We start from the raw sequence: 21,544 nt of genomic DNA on the forward strand, positions 1-21,544 counted from the left end.
TCTTAACACCAGGCTGGAAGCAATAGTTCTATCAATACATCATTGATTATAAAATACACAGGTGTTTTATTGTACTACTGTGAAAAAAAGAAATAAAATAGATTATACTTCATTATTATTTAATCTTTACATTAACTGTATATTTATTAATGTTCTTTTAAGAACTAACATACCCAATAAGAAAGATGATGTTGTCTTGTCATCACATGGCAACTTCAAATCAGGAGGAAGAGAAGTTTGATCCTCAAATCTGGCTCGACATCTAATCTGTTCCTGTACTAGTTTTTTACGAAAACCAACGCTGAGAAGCCTGATTCGCATTTATAAGTCGTTACAAAGAACATAAGAAATTTCACTGCTTTTGCTGATAAATTTGGATATTCAGCACGACAACTGAATCAAAAATTAATTAACGAGACTTTAGTAAAACGGACTTTCAGAGCAGTGTCACAGAACAATTCAATAATAGAATCAATTTCTGATTCACTGAGTTGTAATCCTTCCTCATTTTTCACGTTAACAGTAAAAGAGATCCTGATCCATATTTTACTGCTGATTTTAGCCACAAAAGATACTCTTTGATTGATGAGGAAATCTCATCTGAAATATTACCTTCTTCATCTTGGTTTTGTAATTACGTTAAGGTAGAGAAAGACATAATTTCTCATCTGAATTCAATGTACCCACAAGTTAATTTTTAAGGCCGCTTCTATCTTTTTATAAGCTTTAAAAATATTTATGTTAGCACCTGGTAAAGTTAGATTTAACGTATTTAAGAAGCCAAAAATGTCACATAAATAGGCCATCTTATTTAACTAATGCAAATCATGAAACTTGTCTCTAAATTCAAACTTTGCATTCTTTGCTGATAGAGGATGTTGTTCCACAAACAAGATAACTTAATTCTTCATTTTGATGAGTCTTTTAAAGACATTTCCTTTTGATAACCACCAAACTTCACAGTGTAACTGGAGATGCTCGTGTTCACTTCCCAGTTCTTTACACAAACCAGTAATGATTCTGGACAAATTAGATTTTATATAGTTTATGCAATTAACATATTCTTGCGTAGTTGAATTCAAAAGTAAGGACATTTTCTTCACAGCTAATGCCTCTCTGTGAATGTTACAATAAACCCACTTACAGCCTGGTGCCACTGCTCGGATCCTCTGTAAATCTCCTGTATGGGAACCTGCCATTGAACAAGCACCATCGGTACTCAGTCTAACACTTTCTTCCATTATCATTCTAAATTATAAAATTATTGATTAAATTAATATTTTCGTCAGCCGTTGTTCTTGTTGGAAGTGGTTTACAAAACAATAAATCTTCATGAATTGTATCCATATAATTATATCTTACAAAGCACATTAAACTGGCATTATCTGCTATCTCTGTGCTTTCATCCACTTGTAATTAAAAAACTGACTATACTGAACTCAACGTATAAGAGTTTCTTCAATATTTTTCACCATATCCACAATTCTACCTTTACTATATTATTAGATAGGGACAATGAATTATACTGATTTTATTGTTTTTGTAAACTTGAGATGTAATTATTTTTACTGCAGGAAGTATTAACGTTTCACCAATAGTATGCGGATAACCTGTCTCGGCTATTAGTTTTGACATTTCATGTGAGGCCATAACCAAGTCTTCATCAGAAGATCGTGTGGAAAAGGTGTGTGAAATTATTTGTTTGGACAAAAACTTTCATTTTTCTTAATTATGAAAAAAAAAATTGATTGTTTTGAATTTCGCGCAAAGCAACACAAGGACTATCTGCGCTAGTAATTTAGCAGTGTAAGACTAGAGGTAAGGCATCTAATCATCACCATCAACTCTTGGGCCTGTTTTACCAACAAATAGTGGGATTTACTGTCACTATATAACATCCCCACAGCTGAAGGGGTAAACATGTTTGGGGGAACTGGAATTCAAACTCGTGAGTCGAGCATTATAACCATCTGTCCATGACGGGCACTCCATGCAGTTAAACTTAGTATCAGATGTTGAGTGTTATAATCTGAAACACAATGATCTGTGTTGATCCGACAACCACTTGTTTCAAGATTCTCCTGAATTTACATGCAGTGTTTATCATGAAGAAAAGCATACACATTAAAGACATGATAGTTTTTCATGACAAAATCTTGGTCATCTGACTTAAGTGCAGAAGATTAGAGGTGACGTCCCTCAAATAGTGAAACATGGCGATATGGATTTAGTAGCGACGGTTAACTCACTAAAAAGGCCCGGCATGGCCAAGCGTGTTAAGGCGTGCGTCTCGTAATCTGAGGGTCGCGGGTTCGCATCCCCGTCCCACCAAACATGCTCGCCCTTTCAGCCGTGGGGCGTTATAATGTGACGGTCAATCCCACTATTCGTTGGTAAAAGAGTAGCCCAAGAGTTGGCAGTGGGTGGTGATGACTAGCTGCCTTTCCTCTAGTCTTACACTGCTAAATTAGGGACGGCTAGCGCAAATAGCCCTCAAGTAGCTTTGCACGAAATTCAAAACAAACAACAAACAAATTCTTAGAATTTGATTGCTGTCAATTTCCTCATAAAAGTACTATTTTGAGTGCTTTATCAGGAGCAACCTTATTGGTACATTATACTAACTGGTAAATATCTCATTATTAATAACAAAAATTTTTCAATTTATAAAGTAGAGAATTTTGATCTTAAAATGCACCTGCAACCTTCCAAATATTTATGAATAAGGCTTCAGCAGGAGCTAATGAATGTTCCATGGCTTATATTATAGTTAACTAAATTGCTTGTTATTTTTAACCCAGGTTGTAGTAGCGTCTTTATTATCTTAGTGTCACACACGTGCCTGAATATTTCTTGTTACAGAGCTCTGTGAATCATTAGCTGTTGCATCGTGTCTTGTGAGTTTGTAACAGTAGTATATCACACTTTCTTGTACTTGTAGCTGCCTATACATACGCCACAAGTTATTTATGTTCATGCTACTCTTTTCCTAGTAGTGCTGGCCAGAGTTAATCTAACTTCACAGCAAGGAGAGCTTATGTCAGGGCTGGGTCCTTCAGCTACTCATTTTGGAGCCTATGATACCTTAGCTTTGTCATCCGTCCTTCAAATGAGTCATCTATTTTATTATTGGCTTTTGTTATATTAAAATGACAATGATTTCAACTTTTAGATGGTGTTTAAGATTAGAACGTTGTTTACGAATGGGCTATGTCTCGCCATGTGTTGAGGAAATGAGTGATGAACCATGATCAAGTCGTATTCTTACAATATTATTATCAACTGTCTTATCACCAGTTCTTGATCTTAAAGTTTGATAAACTCTTGAGCAAAATATGGTCCTCCTGAACATTGAACCCTCTACAATAAAATGTAGTATCAATAGTGTTTCACAAAGACAACCACAGCAAGTAGCTCTTTCTTTGTAGTGCAATGACTGTTCATTTGAATGTAAGAATACAACTGGTGCATATGATAACATTAGCTACTCTATTGCCTCTGCCATCATTGTCCAATATAAACTCACAATTCTTGCATGAATAAGCCAACACTGGAGCATTCACAAAAACAGACCTTGGGGATTAGAATGCATTATCACATTCTATGTTCTACACAAAATGTGCTTCTGCTTTAGTGAAAGCCAACAGTGATGTTGCTATCTTCGAGAAGCTGGTCACAAACCATCAATAGTAAGGTATGAAAACAGAGAAACTGCAATAATTTATCTCCATTACAGGTGGAGACAGATCTCTCATTCCTATTTTAGCCTGGTCTGTAGTCTCATCCATGCTTTCATTGTACATCTTTACTTGCCAGAATCTTGGTGCCAGATTTATGGGTTTAAACCAGTAAGAGTCTTTTAACGCATTCAGACATTTATCTGTCGATAGTAGAGGGAAAGTGTCAACGTGATTACTATTCAATAGAAGTCCACACACACATAGCCTGAACACACTTTTCTTGTTCCTGACAATCACTAATAGAGGCACAAAACATATTTATTGTATGACTCTGTCCTGCATCTTCCATTGTATTTCAGTGCTTATGACCTCCCTATCGTTCCAAGGATGTCAGAAAGAATGTAGCCCTATCATATATGCGTTTTCTGTATCTGTATGGTACTGGGTCACCGTTTCTTCACCCAGTCAGCCTCCTGGTCCAACAAATACATCAAAATATTCACCCAATAACTGAACGAGCTGCCTTAACTGTATTGGGTCCAAACTACCAATTAATTCTCTTGTCCTGGTGGTAAGGGCTCTTGGCCTGGTGGTAAGAGCACTCAACTCACAACCTGATTTAATTCACATCCCAAAATACACTTGCTCTTTCAACCATGATGGCGTTATAAAGTGCTAATCAATACTACAATTCATAGGTAAATAATAGCCCAAGAGTTGGCAGTGGGTAGTGTTGACTAGCTGCCTTCCCTCTCTCAGTTGAAAATTAGGGACAGCGACTGCAGATAACTCTCGCGTAGTTTTAAATGAAATTCGAAAATAAACAAGTAAAACAATATCTTCAGATACATCTGTAACGTTGTATTTGTTCTCAGACACAGTATGATATATATGACACATACCCTAGTGACTGGTTACTTTTACAGATATATATGACACATACCCTAGTGACTGGTTAATTTTACTTCACTTACTGAACCAAAGATTGCTCCATGACACATACCCTAGTGACTGGTTACTTTTACTTCACTTACTGAACCAAAGATTGCTCCATGACACATACCCTAGTGACTGGTTACTTTTACTTCACTTACTGAATCAAAGATTGCTCCATGACACATACCCTAGTGACTGGTTACTTTTACTTCACTTACTGAACCAAAGATTGCTCCATCATTCATTTCGATTATCAGGTGTTCATATTGCATAGAAACATAAATAATTCATTCCTAGCTTGACAGATCAATGTCTAAGCTAATGCTGCTTGGCTTTTGGACAGGAAACTATTGACTTTATGCGTAGCTACTACACTTATGTTAAGCGACACCAGTGCATTAGACCTTGTACAAATTAAACTATTTTTCTACTTGCAGCTATTAATATTCCATTCACTATGTATGCTTGTATAGCTTTTTCTCAGGAGCACAAGCTGATTTTTCTATGGAACATCAACTCATTCATCATGCAGACAAAACTAGCTGATAAAATACGTAGTACACTCATACCAAAGATTCCTAGTCTGGATCTGAGATTGTAAACAGCAACTTTCATTATTATTATTTCATTCACTATGTATGTTCGTATAGCTTCTTCTGAGCAACACGAGCTGATTTTTGTATGGAATATCAGCTCATTCATAATACAGACAAAACTGACTGATAGAATACATAGTACATTCATCCCAAGAATTCCTTGTCTAGATATGAGATTATAAACAACAACTTTCACCCTAGGGGTAATATACCGTAAACTAAGCCAGAGGCATATCTCTCCTTTAGCATCTAAGCTATTATCATGCACCAAAACAAAGTCATCATTCACTGACCATAGTGGTGGCCTCAATTAGAGGGCTTGAAAGACTCTGAAGTTCACTAGAGTTCTTGCCTATATCTATCAGGAACTCAACTTTAAGCCTTTGTATTCTTGTTGATACATACCAAGCTTCAGCAAGTCCTAATAGAGTTGAAATGACCATAAACTCTTTGATGCAAGCAGTCCAGTGTGATTTTCCAAGTTGTTGGCCAAGCCTTACCAGGGCTCCATCAGTTTTCCAAAAAAATTGCCATAATATCTATCACTTGTTGCTAATGATTCCAGTCATTCTTATTCAACAGGTAATATAAATACCCTTGCATACTTTGATGCTTCGCAAAGCACTGACATTGCAATTTGGGAGGCATCTGCTGAACTTTAGCTAGAAAATATAACTCTTCCATCTTTCCAAATTTACAAGCAAAACATACACCTTAACTTGATTTTCCCATTCTGGATTATTTTTAGGTGAAAGCATGAGCTTTGTTCATAGTAGGCATCTAGTAGGTAGGCCTTGGTGTTGTATGTATCCTGATGATAATATAGACCCTTTTGATGAGCCTTGCTGTGGCACATACCCAGCCTGTGAACAGACCTTGCTGGAGGATGTGCCCTATAGGTGGACTCGCATAGCTCTGCCCACTCACTGGTGATTAGTATGAAAGTGGGTGGTTGTTAATCTTCGAATTAAGTTAGATCACCACGTTGGAAATACTTGAGTTATACCATTCACCAATATAATTCCCACTACAACTGTTACCGCAAACTCTTTCCTTCCTGGTTACCTGTTGAAAATTACTGCTTGAAACAGAATTGTTATTAGTACAAATTCTGCGAGAATGACGATACCTCTGACTCTAAAGTGTTGTCACATAAGTTTACTGAATAGTCCCACAATAACATTATTACTAAGAAAGACCTCTTGATCTACAAAAGCCATTGCTGGGTATGACTTCCCAAGCAACTGATACAGATTATGTTGATCCTTTTCTGAACCTTGAGCTCGATGTGTAAGGTAGCTCAATTTTCTACTGGATCAGTTCAGTGAAGAAACCTAGTTCATGACAGCTTTCTAGTCGATTTGCTGCTCCTCAACCAAGTAGTCAGTCATGTTGAGAGCCAGACTATTTAAGTTCAGACTTACTCCTGAGCTCATACATTTCAGACAGTAACGTGGATGAAACATTTTGAAGCTTATCTAGGTACTCAAGTTTGGTTGTCTTGTGCATTGGGGGCATGATATACTTAGCCTTACTTACAGGGTCACGTGTATCAGGCTGGCACAAAATTATCTCTTTTATAATTTCAATAAATAGAAGGGGAGATGCCATCATTGTTCTTGGTACTAGATAGAAGACACTCAAATAGACTCTGACATCCCAATGTGTGGTTCATTGTACAGCCCTGCACAACTCTAGATGTCGTGAGCTGGGGTAGATGTAACAGGGAACCCCTCCATCCTAATATGTACCTCACTATGGGTCACAGTCTTTACCTGTAGACGCCTGTTACCACAACTTCCAGAGAGATAACTCTGAATGACAATCATCCACCAGTAGTATGTATAGCCATGCGGCTTCGAACTCGTAAGGCATCAAAATCATTCTAGTGTACTTCAGTCGTTTACATATCTCTTCTGTTGGTATCGTTATTTAGTAGTACCACCTACTCAGATGGTCTGGGTGCATTAGATGTGACAAACTCTCTCTAAGCAAGCAGTTGCATGATGAATGACGTAATGGACCTTTGCAACGTTGGCAAAAGTCCTATATGCACTCCTGGATTATACGTTTTCCAACATAACCATCTCTCTTTGTTTATGAACTTTCTTTCTTGATCTTAAGACCTTCTTCCTTCAGATTAAACCATTCATTCCGTTAGATGTATTCATCGAAACTATTTAATTAAATACGAAAGGTCAAGCAATTATCATGCTGTCGAAAACAAGAGGTTTCGAAATAAATCCTAATGACATATGGTACTAGGATTTCTCCTTCCTATTTACTTGTGGTATTTTCACGTAAAATCCGTTTTTCGATAAGAATCAGATTGATAAACCCGTAAATAACGCATGTTATCAGAAAATAAGGTAAATGTTCTGCTCTAGATAACTTTACTTGAGGTAAAGTCACTCTCTCTTTGTCGTCTTGAGTGCGTTTACACTGTGGCCTCTGTTCACTCATGACGTTAGTTGGCTCTAACAATCATTTAACGTCACAGTCGAACAGCAAAATATGATGCAATATCAGTCCTGTTAACCCAAAAACTATGAATAATATTGTAATATTCTTGAGAAGGAACAGATATCACCAAGTAAGAGAACAAATAAATGACTAAACCAGAAGAAGGTAAAATTAACGACATACCGAACCAACTTCTGATTAATGTTAAGGCCATTATATCAAAAATTAATAACCAAAAAATAAAATAAAATGATAAATAAATAGAATTCCTATAGGAACATAGAGGTAGAACACATGGCATGCTAGCATATCACAAAAATAAATCTTCTGTGAACACTATTCAATAAGTCACTATTCCTTTTAGATAAAGTGACAAAAAACTATAAACAATATCCCGAGTGAGAAATAAACAGTCTTTTATATGCAAAAACGGCTCGTTTGGGTTGAGAAAATATTTTACATAGAAGAGCGAAGAACCGAAGAAGGTCGAAACGTTGTTCGCTCTTCTATGTAAAATATTTTCTCAACCCAAACGAGCCGTTTTTGCATATAAATTTTCTCAACAAGTGGGTTTCTCGACATCACTGATTATTGAAATAAACAGTCTGGTTTGTTTTGAATTTCGCGCAAAGCTACACGAGGGCTATCTGCGCCAGCCGTCCCTAATTTAGCAGTGTAAGACTAGAGGGAAGGCAGCTAGTCATCACCACCCACCGTCAACTCTTGGGCTACTTTTTTACCAACGAATAGTGTGATTGACCGTTACATTATAACGTCCCCATAATTTATAGGAAGAGCGCTCTTGGTGCCACGGGGATTCGAACCCGCAAACCTTAGGTTAGGAGTATAGTGCCTTAACCACCATGTCGGGCTAAACTAAACAATTTGCAAAAAAAGAAAGTATGATTATGTCTTTTGATTTGTATTTTGCATGGCTCCAAAAGTAAAACAAATATAATAATAACTTAACTGACTAAAGGAAAAAGCACAATAAATAGTGTTTGATATTTTCTTTGCTTTTTATTATCAGTGTATAAAAATAGCAGTTTTCTAAGTATGTGAAGATCGAACCGAGGATTTTAACATGTAAGTCGGTAAACTTACTGCCGACCTACCGAGATTCTCATAATTAAGTTTTCTTAGTGCAAAGCTATACAGCAGGTTATCTGCACTCCATCCACTGCGGAAAATCGAACCAAGCATTTTAACATGTTTGCTGGTAACCTTACCGCTGACATACTCAGAAGTAAGAACATTTGGCTTACCTAATCAGAAAATATTTTGTGAAATGAGAACATTGAACAGAGAAGCAATATCGTCTGTTCTTCAAAAGAAAAGATTCTGGTACTTGTATTGCAAAATTTATAAATTCACTTAAATTGCTCAATTTTACGCAAAAAGCAAAACTGTTTTAAGCCTTATTTGGTTGTCTTTTATATGTACGTGTGTGTAGGTGGTGCGTTGGTATTTAAAATATCAAAATGGTGCACTGGTAAAAATAATAGTGGAATATACTTGGAACTAGAGCCTAGAAATTTTATATTTTATTCATAATTGTTTCGTAAACCAAAATATTTATTTAGCATATATAAGTGGAATGCAAAACATTGGATTTTAAATATCCTAATTTATTGGTGTTAACGTTACTGTGTTAGGTTTGATATTTGTGACTTCGAAGTTGACCATATTTCCTTGCGAAATAATTTCAAATACCCTAGGTTACAGATTAGCAATAATAGTGCAAGCTAGGATAATAAATTTGGTATGAATAGTTGAACTTAAGAGTAATATACTTAAAACATTAATGTTTAAGCGAATTAGAGCACTGTGAAGAAGTATTAAAATAGTTTCAAAACTGTATATATTGACACTAATATTGGTTATAACTTCAAGTCATTAATTCAGTAACTTCAAAATGCAAAAGCATACGTTTGAAATTTGTAGGTTTGGTAACAGAATTTGTAGACGTAGTGAATTGTTTTGTAAATTGTGTTCGAAATATAAACACAGTACAGTTAGTGGGTACAGTACATCATTTAATGTGACTAAGAACGTATTGAGCAATATGTTTATTCCATGCAGACTTGGCAGTAACTGTATATATTCTGGAAATCAATACGAGGGTTGGCATTCAGTAATTTTAAACTTCGTAAAATCAAACGTTCTTTTTAAACAAAATGGCAAAAATTTTATTTCAATAAGTTACATCAACAGTAGCATTGCATGTAACAAAGGTTATACCACGACCAGTAATGCAAACACTTCTGTGGGTGATCATCAAGATGAAGCATCAGATTCTGCTAATGACGTAAGTAAATTGTTGAAAAATGATCCTGAATTGCGTTCAATACTTCATGACATTATGAATGATTTTGAACCTTCACAACCATTATCTACAAAAAAAAGACCAGCAAAATCTCTTACACCATCCAACAAGTCTGTAGAAGAAAATACTTCTGAATCAAGAAGTGATTTGAAAATTGATAGAAGTAGGGAAAAAAGTGCATCATCAAGTTCACAAAGCACATTCAAGAAGTATGGTCTCAAAGTTATACAAGAACCACCCAGAAGTAGCCATGAAAGTGTTTCATTTTATAAGATGATAAACTGTGGCCCTGGAATTCGATTTTATAGCAGCACTGGGTATTCATCTGATAAAGAATTGTCTCATTCTGTGAAGAACAAATTCAAATATTTTAAGGATGAAGATGCAGAAATTATCTTGGATTCTGATGAAGAACAACAAAATTTATTGCAAGATTCAGATGCTAACGCTGAATGCAGTGAAATATACCTTTATCAAGAAAAACAAGTGGAATTTAGGGAACTTAAGTTAGAAAGTAAGTGTATATGTTTCACATCTGTTAGAAAAATGTGAAAATACTTTATTTATTAATGCTATAAAAATTGTTTTTAATTAACTGGTTCAAATTTTCCCATATTAGAGAACAAACACTGAAAGAGAACATTAATGTTTTAATTATTTTTAATGAGTTGTAGGATCTAATCAGTTGTACACACTTAACCCTAATTTAAAAAGAAAATTAGAATTTTATCTTTAAGAAGACCAAACAGTCTTACCTTCCTGTGGCTCGACCTTCAACCCTCCAAAACCAACCAACTAGTAAAAAACCCAGACTACTGTTTTGCTCTACCTCGTTTCATAATTAGCACAAACCAGAGGTTCCCAAACTGAGCAGAACTCTTAAAGGGAAAATTGTATGTGAAATATTAAAAAACAAAGGTAAATAAAAAAATCTTAAAGTGTTTTTTATGATGAAATTAAGATATTCAATATCTATAGTCATTGAATTATACGATTTAGTCTAGATGTTGAATGTTCTGGACAAGCTTTGTGATGAAAATGTTGAAAAACCTGACATAGATTATTGAATAACCAGTAAGTGGGTGTAGTTTTCAGAAGCTTCTAGATCAATAGGTATATTTAATTGTACTGAAGATGGTCTAATTCTTCAAAGATATTTGTAATACTTGATAAGCTGATCAGATGACTTGCGATCCTAATAAAAATAAGGTTATATGTGTAGGTTGGTTATTTAACATTTTTCTTATATATATATTGGGGAATTCTAGACAAAGTTGGTGGAGAAAAAGCCTCTGAGATAATATTTGAGCTAGTAATAAGGTGAACAGAAATTTAAGTTGTATATTATTAAAATACTGAGTACAAACCAAGGGGGATCATTAGGATCCTGTGTCACCTCGTTTAAAAAATATTAAGTTTTTGAAAAGGGTTCAGAGAAGAGTCACTAGAATAACATCCACATTTGGAGGGTATCATATGAGGATAGGTTGAAACCACTTTACCTGCTTTGGTTAAGTCCACATTTGGAGGGTATCATATGAGGATAGGTTGAAACCACTTTACTTGCTTTGGTTAAGTCCACATTTGGAGGGTATCATATGAGGATAGGTTGAAACCTCTACCTGCTTTGGTTAAGTCCACATTTGATGGGTATCATATGAGGATAGGTTGAAACCTCTTTACCTGCTTTGGTTAAGAGGTTGCAAAGAACAGCTAAGAGAGGTATGACTCGGGGTTTTCTTTAGGAAATGGCAGCTGACAAGAGTTCCTTGAGCTCTAGATAAGTATTTTTGAATTAACTCAAGGAAGAGGTCAGTTACTCAGTCAGCCTTTCATAAAAGTAGTTATATACTGCAGACAGGTTTTTCACAAGCCATGAAAACCCTGTGAAGTCATGGAATTTTGTAAATACGTTTATTAATACTGGAAATCCTTGAAAATTACTGATTTTTATCAGGAGTTCCTGGAAAAGTGTTTAAAGTCTAACTTCATTTTTCCACCATCTCCTGTTACTATAATGTAGACAAACTGTACCTTTGTGTCTAACTCAGTATTGCAAAGGGATATCTATAAAGTGTGGCTTGTTAAATGTATTGACTTGGCAGTGGTGATTGTTGATAGACTTTGAACTGTGTACTTGTGTCATATGAATATAGTTGGAGTGATAAGTGTTAAATAAACCTATTGCTAATTTAACAGATTTATAAAAATCATAAAACTGTTGATAAAATAGACAACATGGATACTATATAAATACTAGTTAACAGCATTTCTAACATATGCTCCTCTTCAATTACTGTGCAAAGTTCATTAATAAAACAAAGGGTAAATCCAAATGGCAAAATATAGTAAAATTAATGTAAACATAATTGCTATGTATTTGTCATTAGGGACAGCTTTCAGCTTATACCTTATTAGGTCATCCATTTTTCATACAATGATCAAATTTGTCTGGGATATTTTGAGTGATGTTTTCATTACTCAGTATTTTAGGGACAGTTTACTATCTCAAGGGAATTCAAGACTGTAAATACAGTATTGTGGTATATCTTATTAATATTATTATGTTGATTTTTGTGCTCTTGCTAAAATGAATAAAATTATTTAAACATTTTTATACTAAACATTAGTTATTCAGTTCTTTGAACAGTGTTCTGTCAGGTGAAATTACAACACTAAACTGAGAAAATATTCAAAAATAATTTGGAGAACCATAAGATGTGCAACATTGTTAATATTGTGCAACAGCATGTGCATGAATATCTACTTTTTGGTTTTGTTATGTAGTGTATGTTCAGCAACCAGTGAAGTAGAAGAACAGTAAGTTCAATGAATATTTATTGGTATTTTACCTACATACTAGAGGAATTTTTAGTTTCAACCAAACAATATGTGGGAGAAAGATACAAGAATTTATTACTTGTTTAACTAAAATATGAACATTTTAAAGTATACTTATGGAACTATATTATATTGAATTACTCTAATGATTTATTGTTTTTGTTTTCTCTTGAATATTTGTTTTTAGATAGCTCAGATATTATAATAAACTGTAGTAACATATCAGCATAATAATGCACAAAAGTTAAAAATCCCAGTTAGTTTTGACAGGCCATGGTTGCCATTGTGATTAAACTGTGGAATTATAGTTGTCATTTTGTTTGGTAACTGGTAGGTCATCTGTAGGTGCTCTTGTTACAGAACTAAAGCATATCTGATGCATATTTGGACACAAGAACATAAACCAGATGTTTTCTTATTGATACCTACTTTAACACACGAGAGCCCAGATTACTAAGTATGTACAACCTTGTAGACTTCTGAGTCTTCAGAAATGGTGAAGCTGTAATACTGAAGGTGGTTTAGAGAAGATTGAATAAGTATTTTAGAGAGTAAGGTTGGATATGAGGAAAAGGTTTTTATATGTGTATGTAATTAAACATAATTTTATGGAGAGACCTGAGAAAAACTGCAGTCATAAAACAAGCATCCAGCATTATAGCACAAATCTTAAGGTGCCACTATGTAATGCTCCATGGTTTTTTGTTTCTTTTTAAGGTACCAGTGGAAGTAAGATCCAACTTGCATTGGAGGTACACCATCTTGTCATTATAACTTCACCACTGCTGAGAAGAAAAAGGAACATATGTGGGTGCTCTAGACCACAATGTCCCATGTCTTTTCCACCTTTTGCTGGCTGTGGCAAGATGTGAAAAAGTGGTTACTCACAAAATAAATTGAATAAAAACAATAATAAGAAAGAAATAATTAGAATACAAGACATCAATATGGAAGATGGCAAAACTGTTTGTAAAAATCTCACTCCAGTCTCAGTATGATGTTTGGACATAAATACTGAGATGTCAAAGTATTACTATACTAAGCTTAACCTAAATTATAAATGTAGCTTTCATCCTTTACCCTTCCATACTGCTATTTAGGTATTCAGTGGTTCTATAAAGATCCACAAAGTAGCAGGTCTTATATATGAAATGTGATACAACTACATTAACCCACCTATATAAGATATTAAACGTCCAAATAAGTTATTCCAATTATTTCCCTACAATAAATTTAAAAAAAATTATTTTTATTGTGTATATTACAATTTTTTTCAAATCACTGTTCTCAAATTTATATAAATATTTTTATATTTATCACAAAATAATTTAAAATATGTAATTGAAGTTTACTCATCAAAAAACATTAAAAATCAGTTAGGGTACTGATATATTAAGAACTGTACCTTGCTACAAATTTTACAGTACCTAAGAATCTCTGAATGTATAATACTGTGTATGGCATTTATTGGTACTTTATTGTTTGGAGAGTTGTAAAACTGTATTATAAATGCTATTAATATAATTACTTATTACTGGATTATTAATACTAATTAAATTGTCAATATATTGATATGTTAAAGGAAATACTTCTGTATTTGGAAAATTCTCTATAAACTTATTTTTAAATTATAATAAAGATATAAATTAGCAACACAGCTTGAATAATTGAAACCCAGTAAGGATGGGGTGCTGTACCTTAGCATCTTGGTATTTATGTCCAGACATCATATTGAGGAGTAAACTGATAACTTCGAGGACAATTTTATTGTCTCCCCTATTAATGTCTTGTATTCTACGTATTTCTATCTTATTATTATTTTTATTTTATTTATTTACTTTTTTGTGAGCAACCATCTTCCCACATCTGGCTTCAGACAGCAAAAGGTGGTAAAGATGTGGGACATTGTGAACCTATGTGTACTTCTTTTTTCTCTTCTCCTAAGCATGTGAGGCTTCCAAAGTTGAGGTTAAATTGGATGAATGATGTAGCCCCAATGTGATTTGGGTCTTACTTTTCAACAAACCATGATTCATTATATGATTTGTGCCCCAGTTTTAAGAGTTTTTTCTTGTGGTTGTGTTTCTCTGTAAAATTTCATTTAATTATATTTTGTCTAAAGTTTGAACATGCTGCATAAAGTTCCCAAAATTCTTGCTTTTGATGTAATCCATTGTAAATATTACATTTGTAATTTTCTTAAATAATTTCATGTGTGTATAATGTAGTAGGTTAGTAACAGAAAATGGGTTGGCTTGGTGTTTTATGGCATAAAGCAGTTATAGAAATATCCTAGATGAATCAAAGGGGCTCTTGTTAGTTATCCCCCCCCAGAAATGAAATGAAACTAAAATTACAGAACCCAGAGTGCATAACTTTACACTTATCAGTAGTAAAACTCATTTTACATATCTTGATACAATCACTAAAATTTTCAAGGTCCTTCTTAAATAAAACAGTTGCAGTGGAATCAGCTTTTTCTAGTACCAACTGTTTGGAAATATAACTGTTCAGTATGTTTCTTCCAAATCATTATATATCAACATCAAAGTAAAATTACTGTCCAAGTCTGTATTTAAAAGTTTATCAAAATCACATTAGTGCATGAAATGTTATTTCGCATGTGACTTCTGTGTATTCATTCTCAAATAATAATGTCTGCAGAACCCCAGACAATAACATGATTTGCTGACAGCATGCACTATTCCTGGACATGCTGTCTTCCCTGCAAGAAACTCTATGCACTATTCCTGGTTCCTGGACATGCTGTCTTCCCTGCAAGAAACTCTATTAATTGCCAATAACTGGATTAAAATGTCCCGGACAAAAGTAGTGAAAAAAACATACTTAAGAAACATTTACCAACTTTCAACATCCAAGACAAATTGAAAGAAAATAATAAATTTTGAAAAAATTTACCTATTAACTAAAAGAGTATAAAACACACAGTTCAGTCCTGTTCCTGTATAATTCTGTTTTAAATCTTCAACGTTTTTCTATTATCAGATTGTATCACAAGGTAATCAAAAACCTTTATTTATTTATATAACCAGATAGTCTTGTAAATTACATTAAGATCATTTATTTTTCCCAAAGAAAATAAGGTAAGAGATAGTAACCTATTATAACCTTTCCAAAATCATTTTGCTAACCTTCATCTAAGCTCTTTCCAAAACCCAGTATCCTTTTCCAAATAAGGAAATGAAAAAGAGAACTTTGTGAAGATCCTCTGAAACATATTTTTCTCCACACCTATGCTCCTCTCACTAAGAAGCAAATTCCTTTCTAAATTTTCTAATCATAATTACATAACCTTACATTTGTAAGTATGAAAACTTATCTTCCGTAATCTGAAAGTAAAACTGGTCTTTTTAGATCACAGAAGTATTCTCAACAGTGTCACTAGCAAATTGAAAAATATTACTACCAAATAAGGCATCAAAATTATTAGCATCAATAATGAATAACAAGTAAACCATCAAAATGATTTTAATAAATCTATACAAATATAACAGTAGTCTGTTTTATGTCCATGTAACTAATTCACATAGTGTGGATGGATCTTAACTCAAGTTAGTATTGAGGTTTATTAGATCCATGTAGAAGTAAATTTTCATTTTTGCATGTTATGGTTCTTATGGGAGTTCTTGCATTTTTTATCATTACTTTGCCCTCTGTTGATGCATCTCCACCAAAGTTGATATGAAAAGTTTGCTTGGTCTTTGTGGAAATAAATGCAAACTCGTGATTTCATGTTTGGCATTTTTAATAATTACGTATAAGGGAAGGAACTTTTCATGTCCTGAGATAACTTTTCATTAATTGTGAATTTACAGAACTTCTGTCCAGGGGACAGGGAGTCCAGCTAATAATGAATAACAAGTGAGTTATTCAAATCATTAGCATAAATAATTAATAACAAAGACTTTTGAGGGTTCACAATCAACCATGTGTATTTCTCTCTTTCATCATTTTTCTTTCAGTTCTTGACTCTTCTTCCACATACAAAGGGATGAAATTTGTGTCATCAATTTTTTAAGTTATCAAAGACACACTGAAAGTCAGAACAAAGAACATTATTCATACAAGATATGTGATATCAAGGTGTTGACTTTTATGGAGAGTTTCACTTGAAATGCCTGGGAGAAAAGTACTTGTTTTTAACAGTTCCTTTCAGCCTTGTATTCAAGTGATTGAGAGAAAACACATGTAGGATATTTTCAAATATAAAAAGTTATGAATCTTACAGACACAAATATAATATTATAAGAAACTTTGATTTTAGGGTAATAATTAATTGTAGAAACTTGAGTCACACAGAAAACTGTAGTATATAGTGCATACATGAATGACAAGTGATACTTGTACATTTAATATTTTACTGGTAATCAGTAAAGGAACTCCCTTGTACCTCTTGTGAGGCAACCTGCCTACATGTGGTTTTCATCTAGTACTCAAGTACACTCAACAAGTGATATTTTAATGGACATTTTTTTAGATGTTGATGATACTGGTGTGTTGTTTCAAAGTACTTTGACTTCCTTTTTTAGTTTGCTACTCTGTTGTTAATAATAAGTGCAGTGCATCTGCCTTGTATATTGTTATTAATATGTTTTAGTCTAATGTAATGTTTGTGTGCTTAAAATATTATTCTTGGTTTCAGGAGGTGAAACGGGTGTATTTGATCCTGAAGAGCTTGTGGTTCTGCTGACCGAAGAGAACATGAAAGATATTGCTGTCATAGAAATTCCAAAATCTATCTGCTATGCAGATTATCTGGTCATAGCAACAGCAAAGTACCCACGTCACTCTCTCGCTGTTGCACAGTTCATTCGTAAACTGGTAAGTATATATATCGTTAGAATGAACAAAATGACACAAACCCACTCACTCAATCAGTGTCAAGCAAAGGAAGTTAAAACCAACTAATTTCAGTGTTGTCTTTCTCATACATGTATTTGGATCTAATAGCCAAGTTATCTAACATATCAGGGATTCAGTCTGTACTTAGTTGACTTTGAAAATGAAGCAAAAATTGTAAACCTCATTGGTCCAAACTCAGGAAAACTGGCAACATGTTAACTCAGTATCTAAGTCACTTGGACAAAAACACAACAAAAATATATCTCCTATCTTAGAATTCTTAAACAATTATTCTTGCTTTTGTATAATTTTGTTTCTGAGAGGTTCAAAAGCCACTTGAAAAGGTTTAAGGTGTGACAAAGGTGCAAAGCCCTTCTGTGAGTGCCTTGGAGTATGTCTCTGAAAATGTTTTAAATTTAGATGAAAAATCCTACATATTGAGCACTTTTTAAACTGAATATTTCCATGTCCAAATGTCACTTTTTTGAGAACATTTATTATTGTAAGCCTTGGTTATTTCCTTGGCAACTGGAATAAAAAGGTATTCCCAACTGTTTCAGGAACATATAGCAGTCTTTGTTATGACAAGAAATAATTCAGAAGTCTATATTATCATACCGCCTTTAGCAGAAATTCTGTAGAGACTGGTTTAACAACAGTTGCTCTATAAAGAAATCTTTTAAATACTTTATATCAAAGAAAAAGTTGATTGACAGTAACCTGTTTTTAAAGTAGCAGTTATTGTGTTGAAAATGAAGTTATCTGTTTGAGGGTATCTAGACAGAAAGAAGAAACACATTTTTATAAAATATGATACTTCAAACATTTTTGGGTGGCTGTCAGAAATTGTTGTATTGTACTCTAAGTTATTTGTATATGAAGAACAAATTTGGTATTTTGATTTCAATAATGAAGTTGTATGTTATACCAAAACTGAATTCTTGTCATGCATAGTATAAGCTAAATCACCCTTGGTTTGCATAAGAAAATGAAACCATGGAAAAGATACCAACTGTTTTTTATCATCAGATGAGGTTTGTTACAGACTTGAATCTTTTCATCTTCATTTTTTCTACTGTTTTTGTTTTGCATCCATGTTACAGCTTCACCATGATTACATGCAAGATGTTTTCCCAAACAAGATCCCCTTTCACTCATCAATAAATTCTGAGTCATGGATGTAGATAAAAATTATACCAAATTTGTATCACTTTGGACCTTTAATACATAGTTTCTGTTATTAATTGGCCACTGCATGAGAAACTGTGTGGGATTACATCTTTCCATATTATGTTTCTCTTTGAAAGAGAAATTAGATAGTCTTGAACAGAAATACCTGAACTATTCTGAAAATTATGAAAGTCATGAATCCAGCACATTTTGTTTCAACTTGCTATTCTAGGAAAATGGGGAAAGAGCCTAAAATGAAACACATTACATCAAATTGTTACTGTATTTAGAATATAAATTTCCACTTTGAGTTAAACCTGAATGTTTTTTATAAATGTTCTGATTTTCAACTGACACGTGTAGTAGAAGGGGTTAGGGTTGTTGGAGAAATATTTCTGAAAAGGTAGGATATCACATTGTTATGCTTACATTGATATAATTTTGAACAGCTAAAGTTTAAAGTTATAATAATAATAGACACAAACACAGACTTATAATTTGAAGTTTCAATTGTTACAGTCATGGGAGTTGCTCAACACACTTTGAGCTAAAAGTTCTGGTCAACACATTTTATATGTACGTGTTAGAATTTCAGATAATCTTTTGTATATTATCATACTGTTCAGTTGATGTTGAGTTGTGGTTTTGAATGGAAGGCCTCTTTTGGGCAGTGGATTATGAGAGACATGAGATAGATTTAGATACTAATTTTATATACATCTGATTATAAAGATGCAGTGAATATAAGTTAAAAAGAAAGTGGGGGGAAAACATTTGCAGTTAATGTGATTTTTTTTGTCACAAATGTTAGGCCTTTTGGTTTCTAATGCTTCACCAGATCTTGCATTTTAAAAAACAATCTAAAACTGTTTGACCAACTGTCAAACTTAATTTGTATTTCTTTCACTTCCTGTACTTGTTAGTTCAAATGTTTTTTGTCAATCTATGAACCAGTATATTCTCTATTGACTTGTTATGGTTGCCAGACAGTGTATCTTTTGACAGTTAATTTTGTGGTGTTTCAGCACAAGAAAAAGAAAAACAAAGATGATCCATACCTAATTATTGAGGGATTGAAGACTCATGACTGGAAAGCTGTAGACATGGGTTTGTAGATTTCTTTTATCAGTAACACTAATGTCTGTTTACAACACACATTTAGTGTTTTGTTCACACCTTTATAAAATATTGATAATTGTGAATTGTTTCTGTCTAAGATTGAACCTTATGCTTGTTTACTGTAACTTTTGTATTTAAAATAAGTTGTAGTTTGTTATCTTAAGGAATAATTAAACTTCTATCATACATAATATGAATCTACAGTAATATTATTTTGTGACCCAGTCACAGCTGTATTGGTTATTTGGGGTGTAAAGACATTGGCATTTCATGCTTATAGGAATTTCTTTTCAGTAACATGTAGTTGTTAATGTTAAGAGATTCACATTTTCCACATGTTTAATATTTTAAATACATGTTTTTCCACAACATTTTTGTTAATCTCAAGTTTTGCTTTTACCTAATACACAGGAAACTTAGTTTTGCACATTTTTCTACCTCAAGCCCGAAACCGTTACGACATTGAGACTTTGTGGACAGTAGGACAAGAGTATGACAGCCAGAGTCATCAGAAGGATGATGATCCTGTGTTGGACCTTTTAGAACAACACAGGATATTTTTGCAAAAGATTAAACCTTTGCATACAGAAGAAAAGATCTCAGAGCCAGTGAGAAACTGATTTTGTTTTATTCATAAATTGGTTTTGGAATTGATAAAAAATTAATGTTTATTCTCGTGTGAAGTGTAAATTTTTCTTTATGTAACCTACAGTAATCTTAAAAAAAGTAGAAGTGATTTTCTGACATTAACAACAATATATCGGATTGGAGATTCGTTGGTACTTACTTTAAAACATGGATGTTTAAATACCCCATTTGAGACAATGAGAAATAAATTCTCACTGTTTAGTGTAAGTTTAAAGAAATTTAATGATATTTTTATATGTGATAAGTTGAGAATAGCCATAAACATGTACATTTGTCTCAATTATCAACAAAGATTGTGATTTATGTACATTGAACACAGAATAAATGTTAAAGTAAATGTGTAACATATTAGGAGATTAAACAAAACCAAGTGTTAATAACTACGTATCTGTTGTTTCATTTTTATTTAACGACTTGATTTTGATCACTGTGTTAAAAGTTTGCATACCTTAATATTCAAAGCTTTTCTTGTTCTGATTGTTTAAGTATTATATAGTGAATTTTGTGTCACCTACCCTGTGAAGTTATGTCAACCAGATAAGCTTTTAATTAAAATTTTAATTATTCATGAGATACAAGTTTATGACTGCAGTAGTAACAAGAATAGAGTCAACAAAAGCATACTTCAGTTCTACTAAACGTGTTACTAATGTTAATAGTAGTGACTCCAATTATGTTGTTAAGCCTCACAAATATAAAGCTCAAGTATACAGCTATATTATACATCATTATTACAGAAAATACAAGTTTTATGTTATACTAATGTAGAAAGTTACTAGAAACAAAACTAAAAAAAACAAAAACTTATGATGAACAGTATCATCTCTATCAGTATCCTACATAATATCTTAGTCAGAGAATTCCTAACTCATTTAATGACACACAGAAACTTTTTGTTTTTT

General features: G+C 33.3%; 1 protein-coding gene across 2 annotated transcripts; it reads left to right on the top strand.

Moving 5' to 3' along the window:
* The first annotated feature begins 9,114 nt into the window (after positions 1–9,114).
* RsfS312 (ribosomal silencing factor RsfS-like protein, 312) lies at positions 9,115–21,023 on the top strand. Of its 2 annotated transcripts, none has more exons than XM_076480426.1 (4): positions 9,115–10,515; positions 17,506–17,684; positions 19,901–19,982; positions 20,439–21,023. In XM_076480426.1, exons 1-4 carry the CDS (start codon positions 9,591–9,593, stop codon positions 20,612–20,614), a joined length of 1,362 nt encoding a protein of 453 aa, XP_076336541.1. In that variant the 5' UTR covers positions 9,115–9,590; the 3' UTR covers positions 20,615–21,023. The 2 variants fall into 2 exon arrangements, with proteins under 2 accessions (XP_076336541.1, XP_076336463.1); XM_076480348.1 differs by having other exon boundaries at positions 9,126–10,515; positions 20,406–21,023.
* Positions 21,024–21,544: the final 521 nt, after the last annotated feature.

This window comes from Tachypleus tridentatus, chromosome 1 (assembly GCF_004210375.1).
Source record: "Tachypleus tridentatus isolate NWPU-2018 chromosome 1, ASM421037v1, whole genome shotgun sequence".
In the NCBI taxonomy this organism is placed as follows: Eukaryota; Metazoa; Arthropoda; class Merostomata; order Xiphosura; family Limulidae; genus Tachypleus; species Tachypleus tridentatus.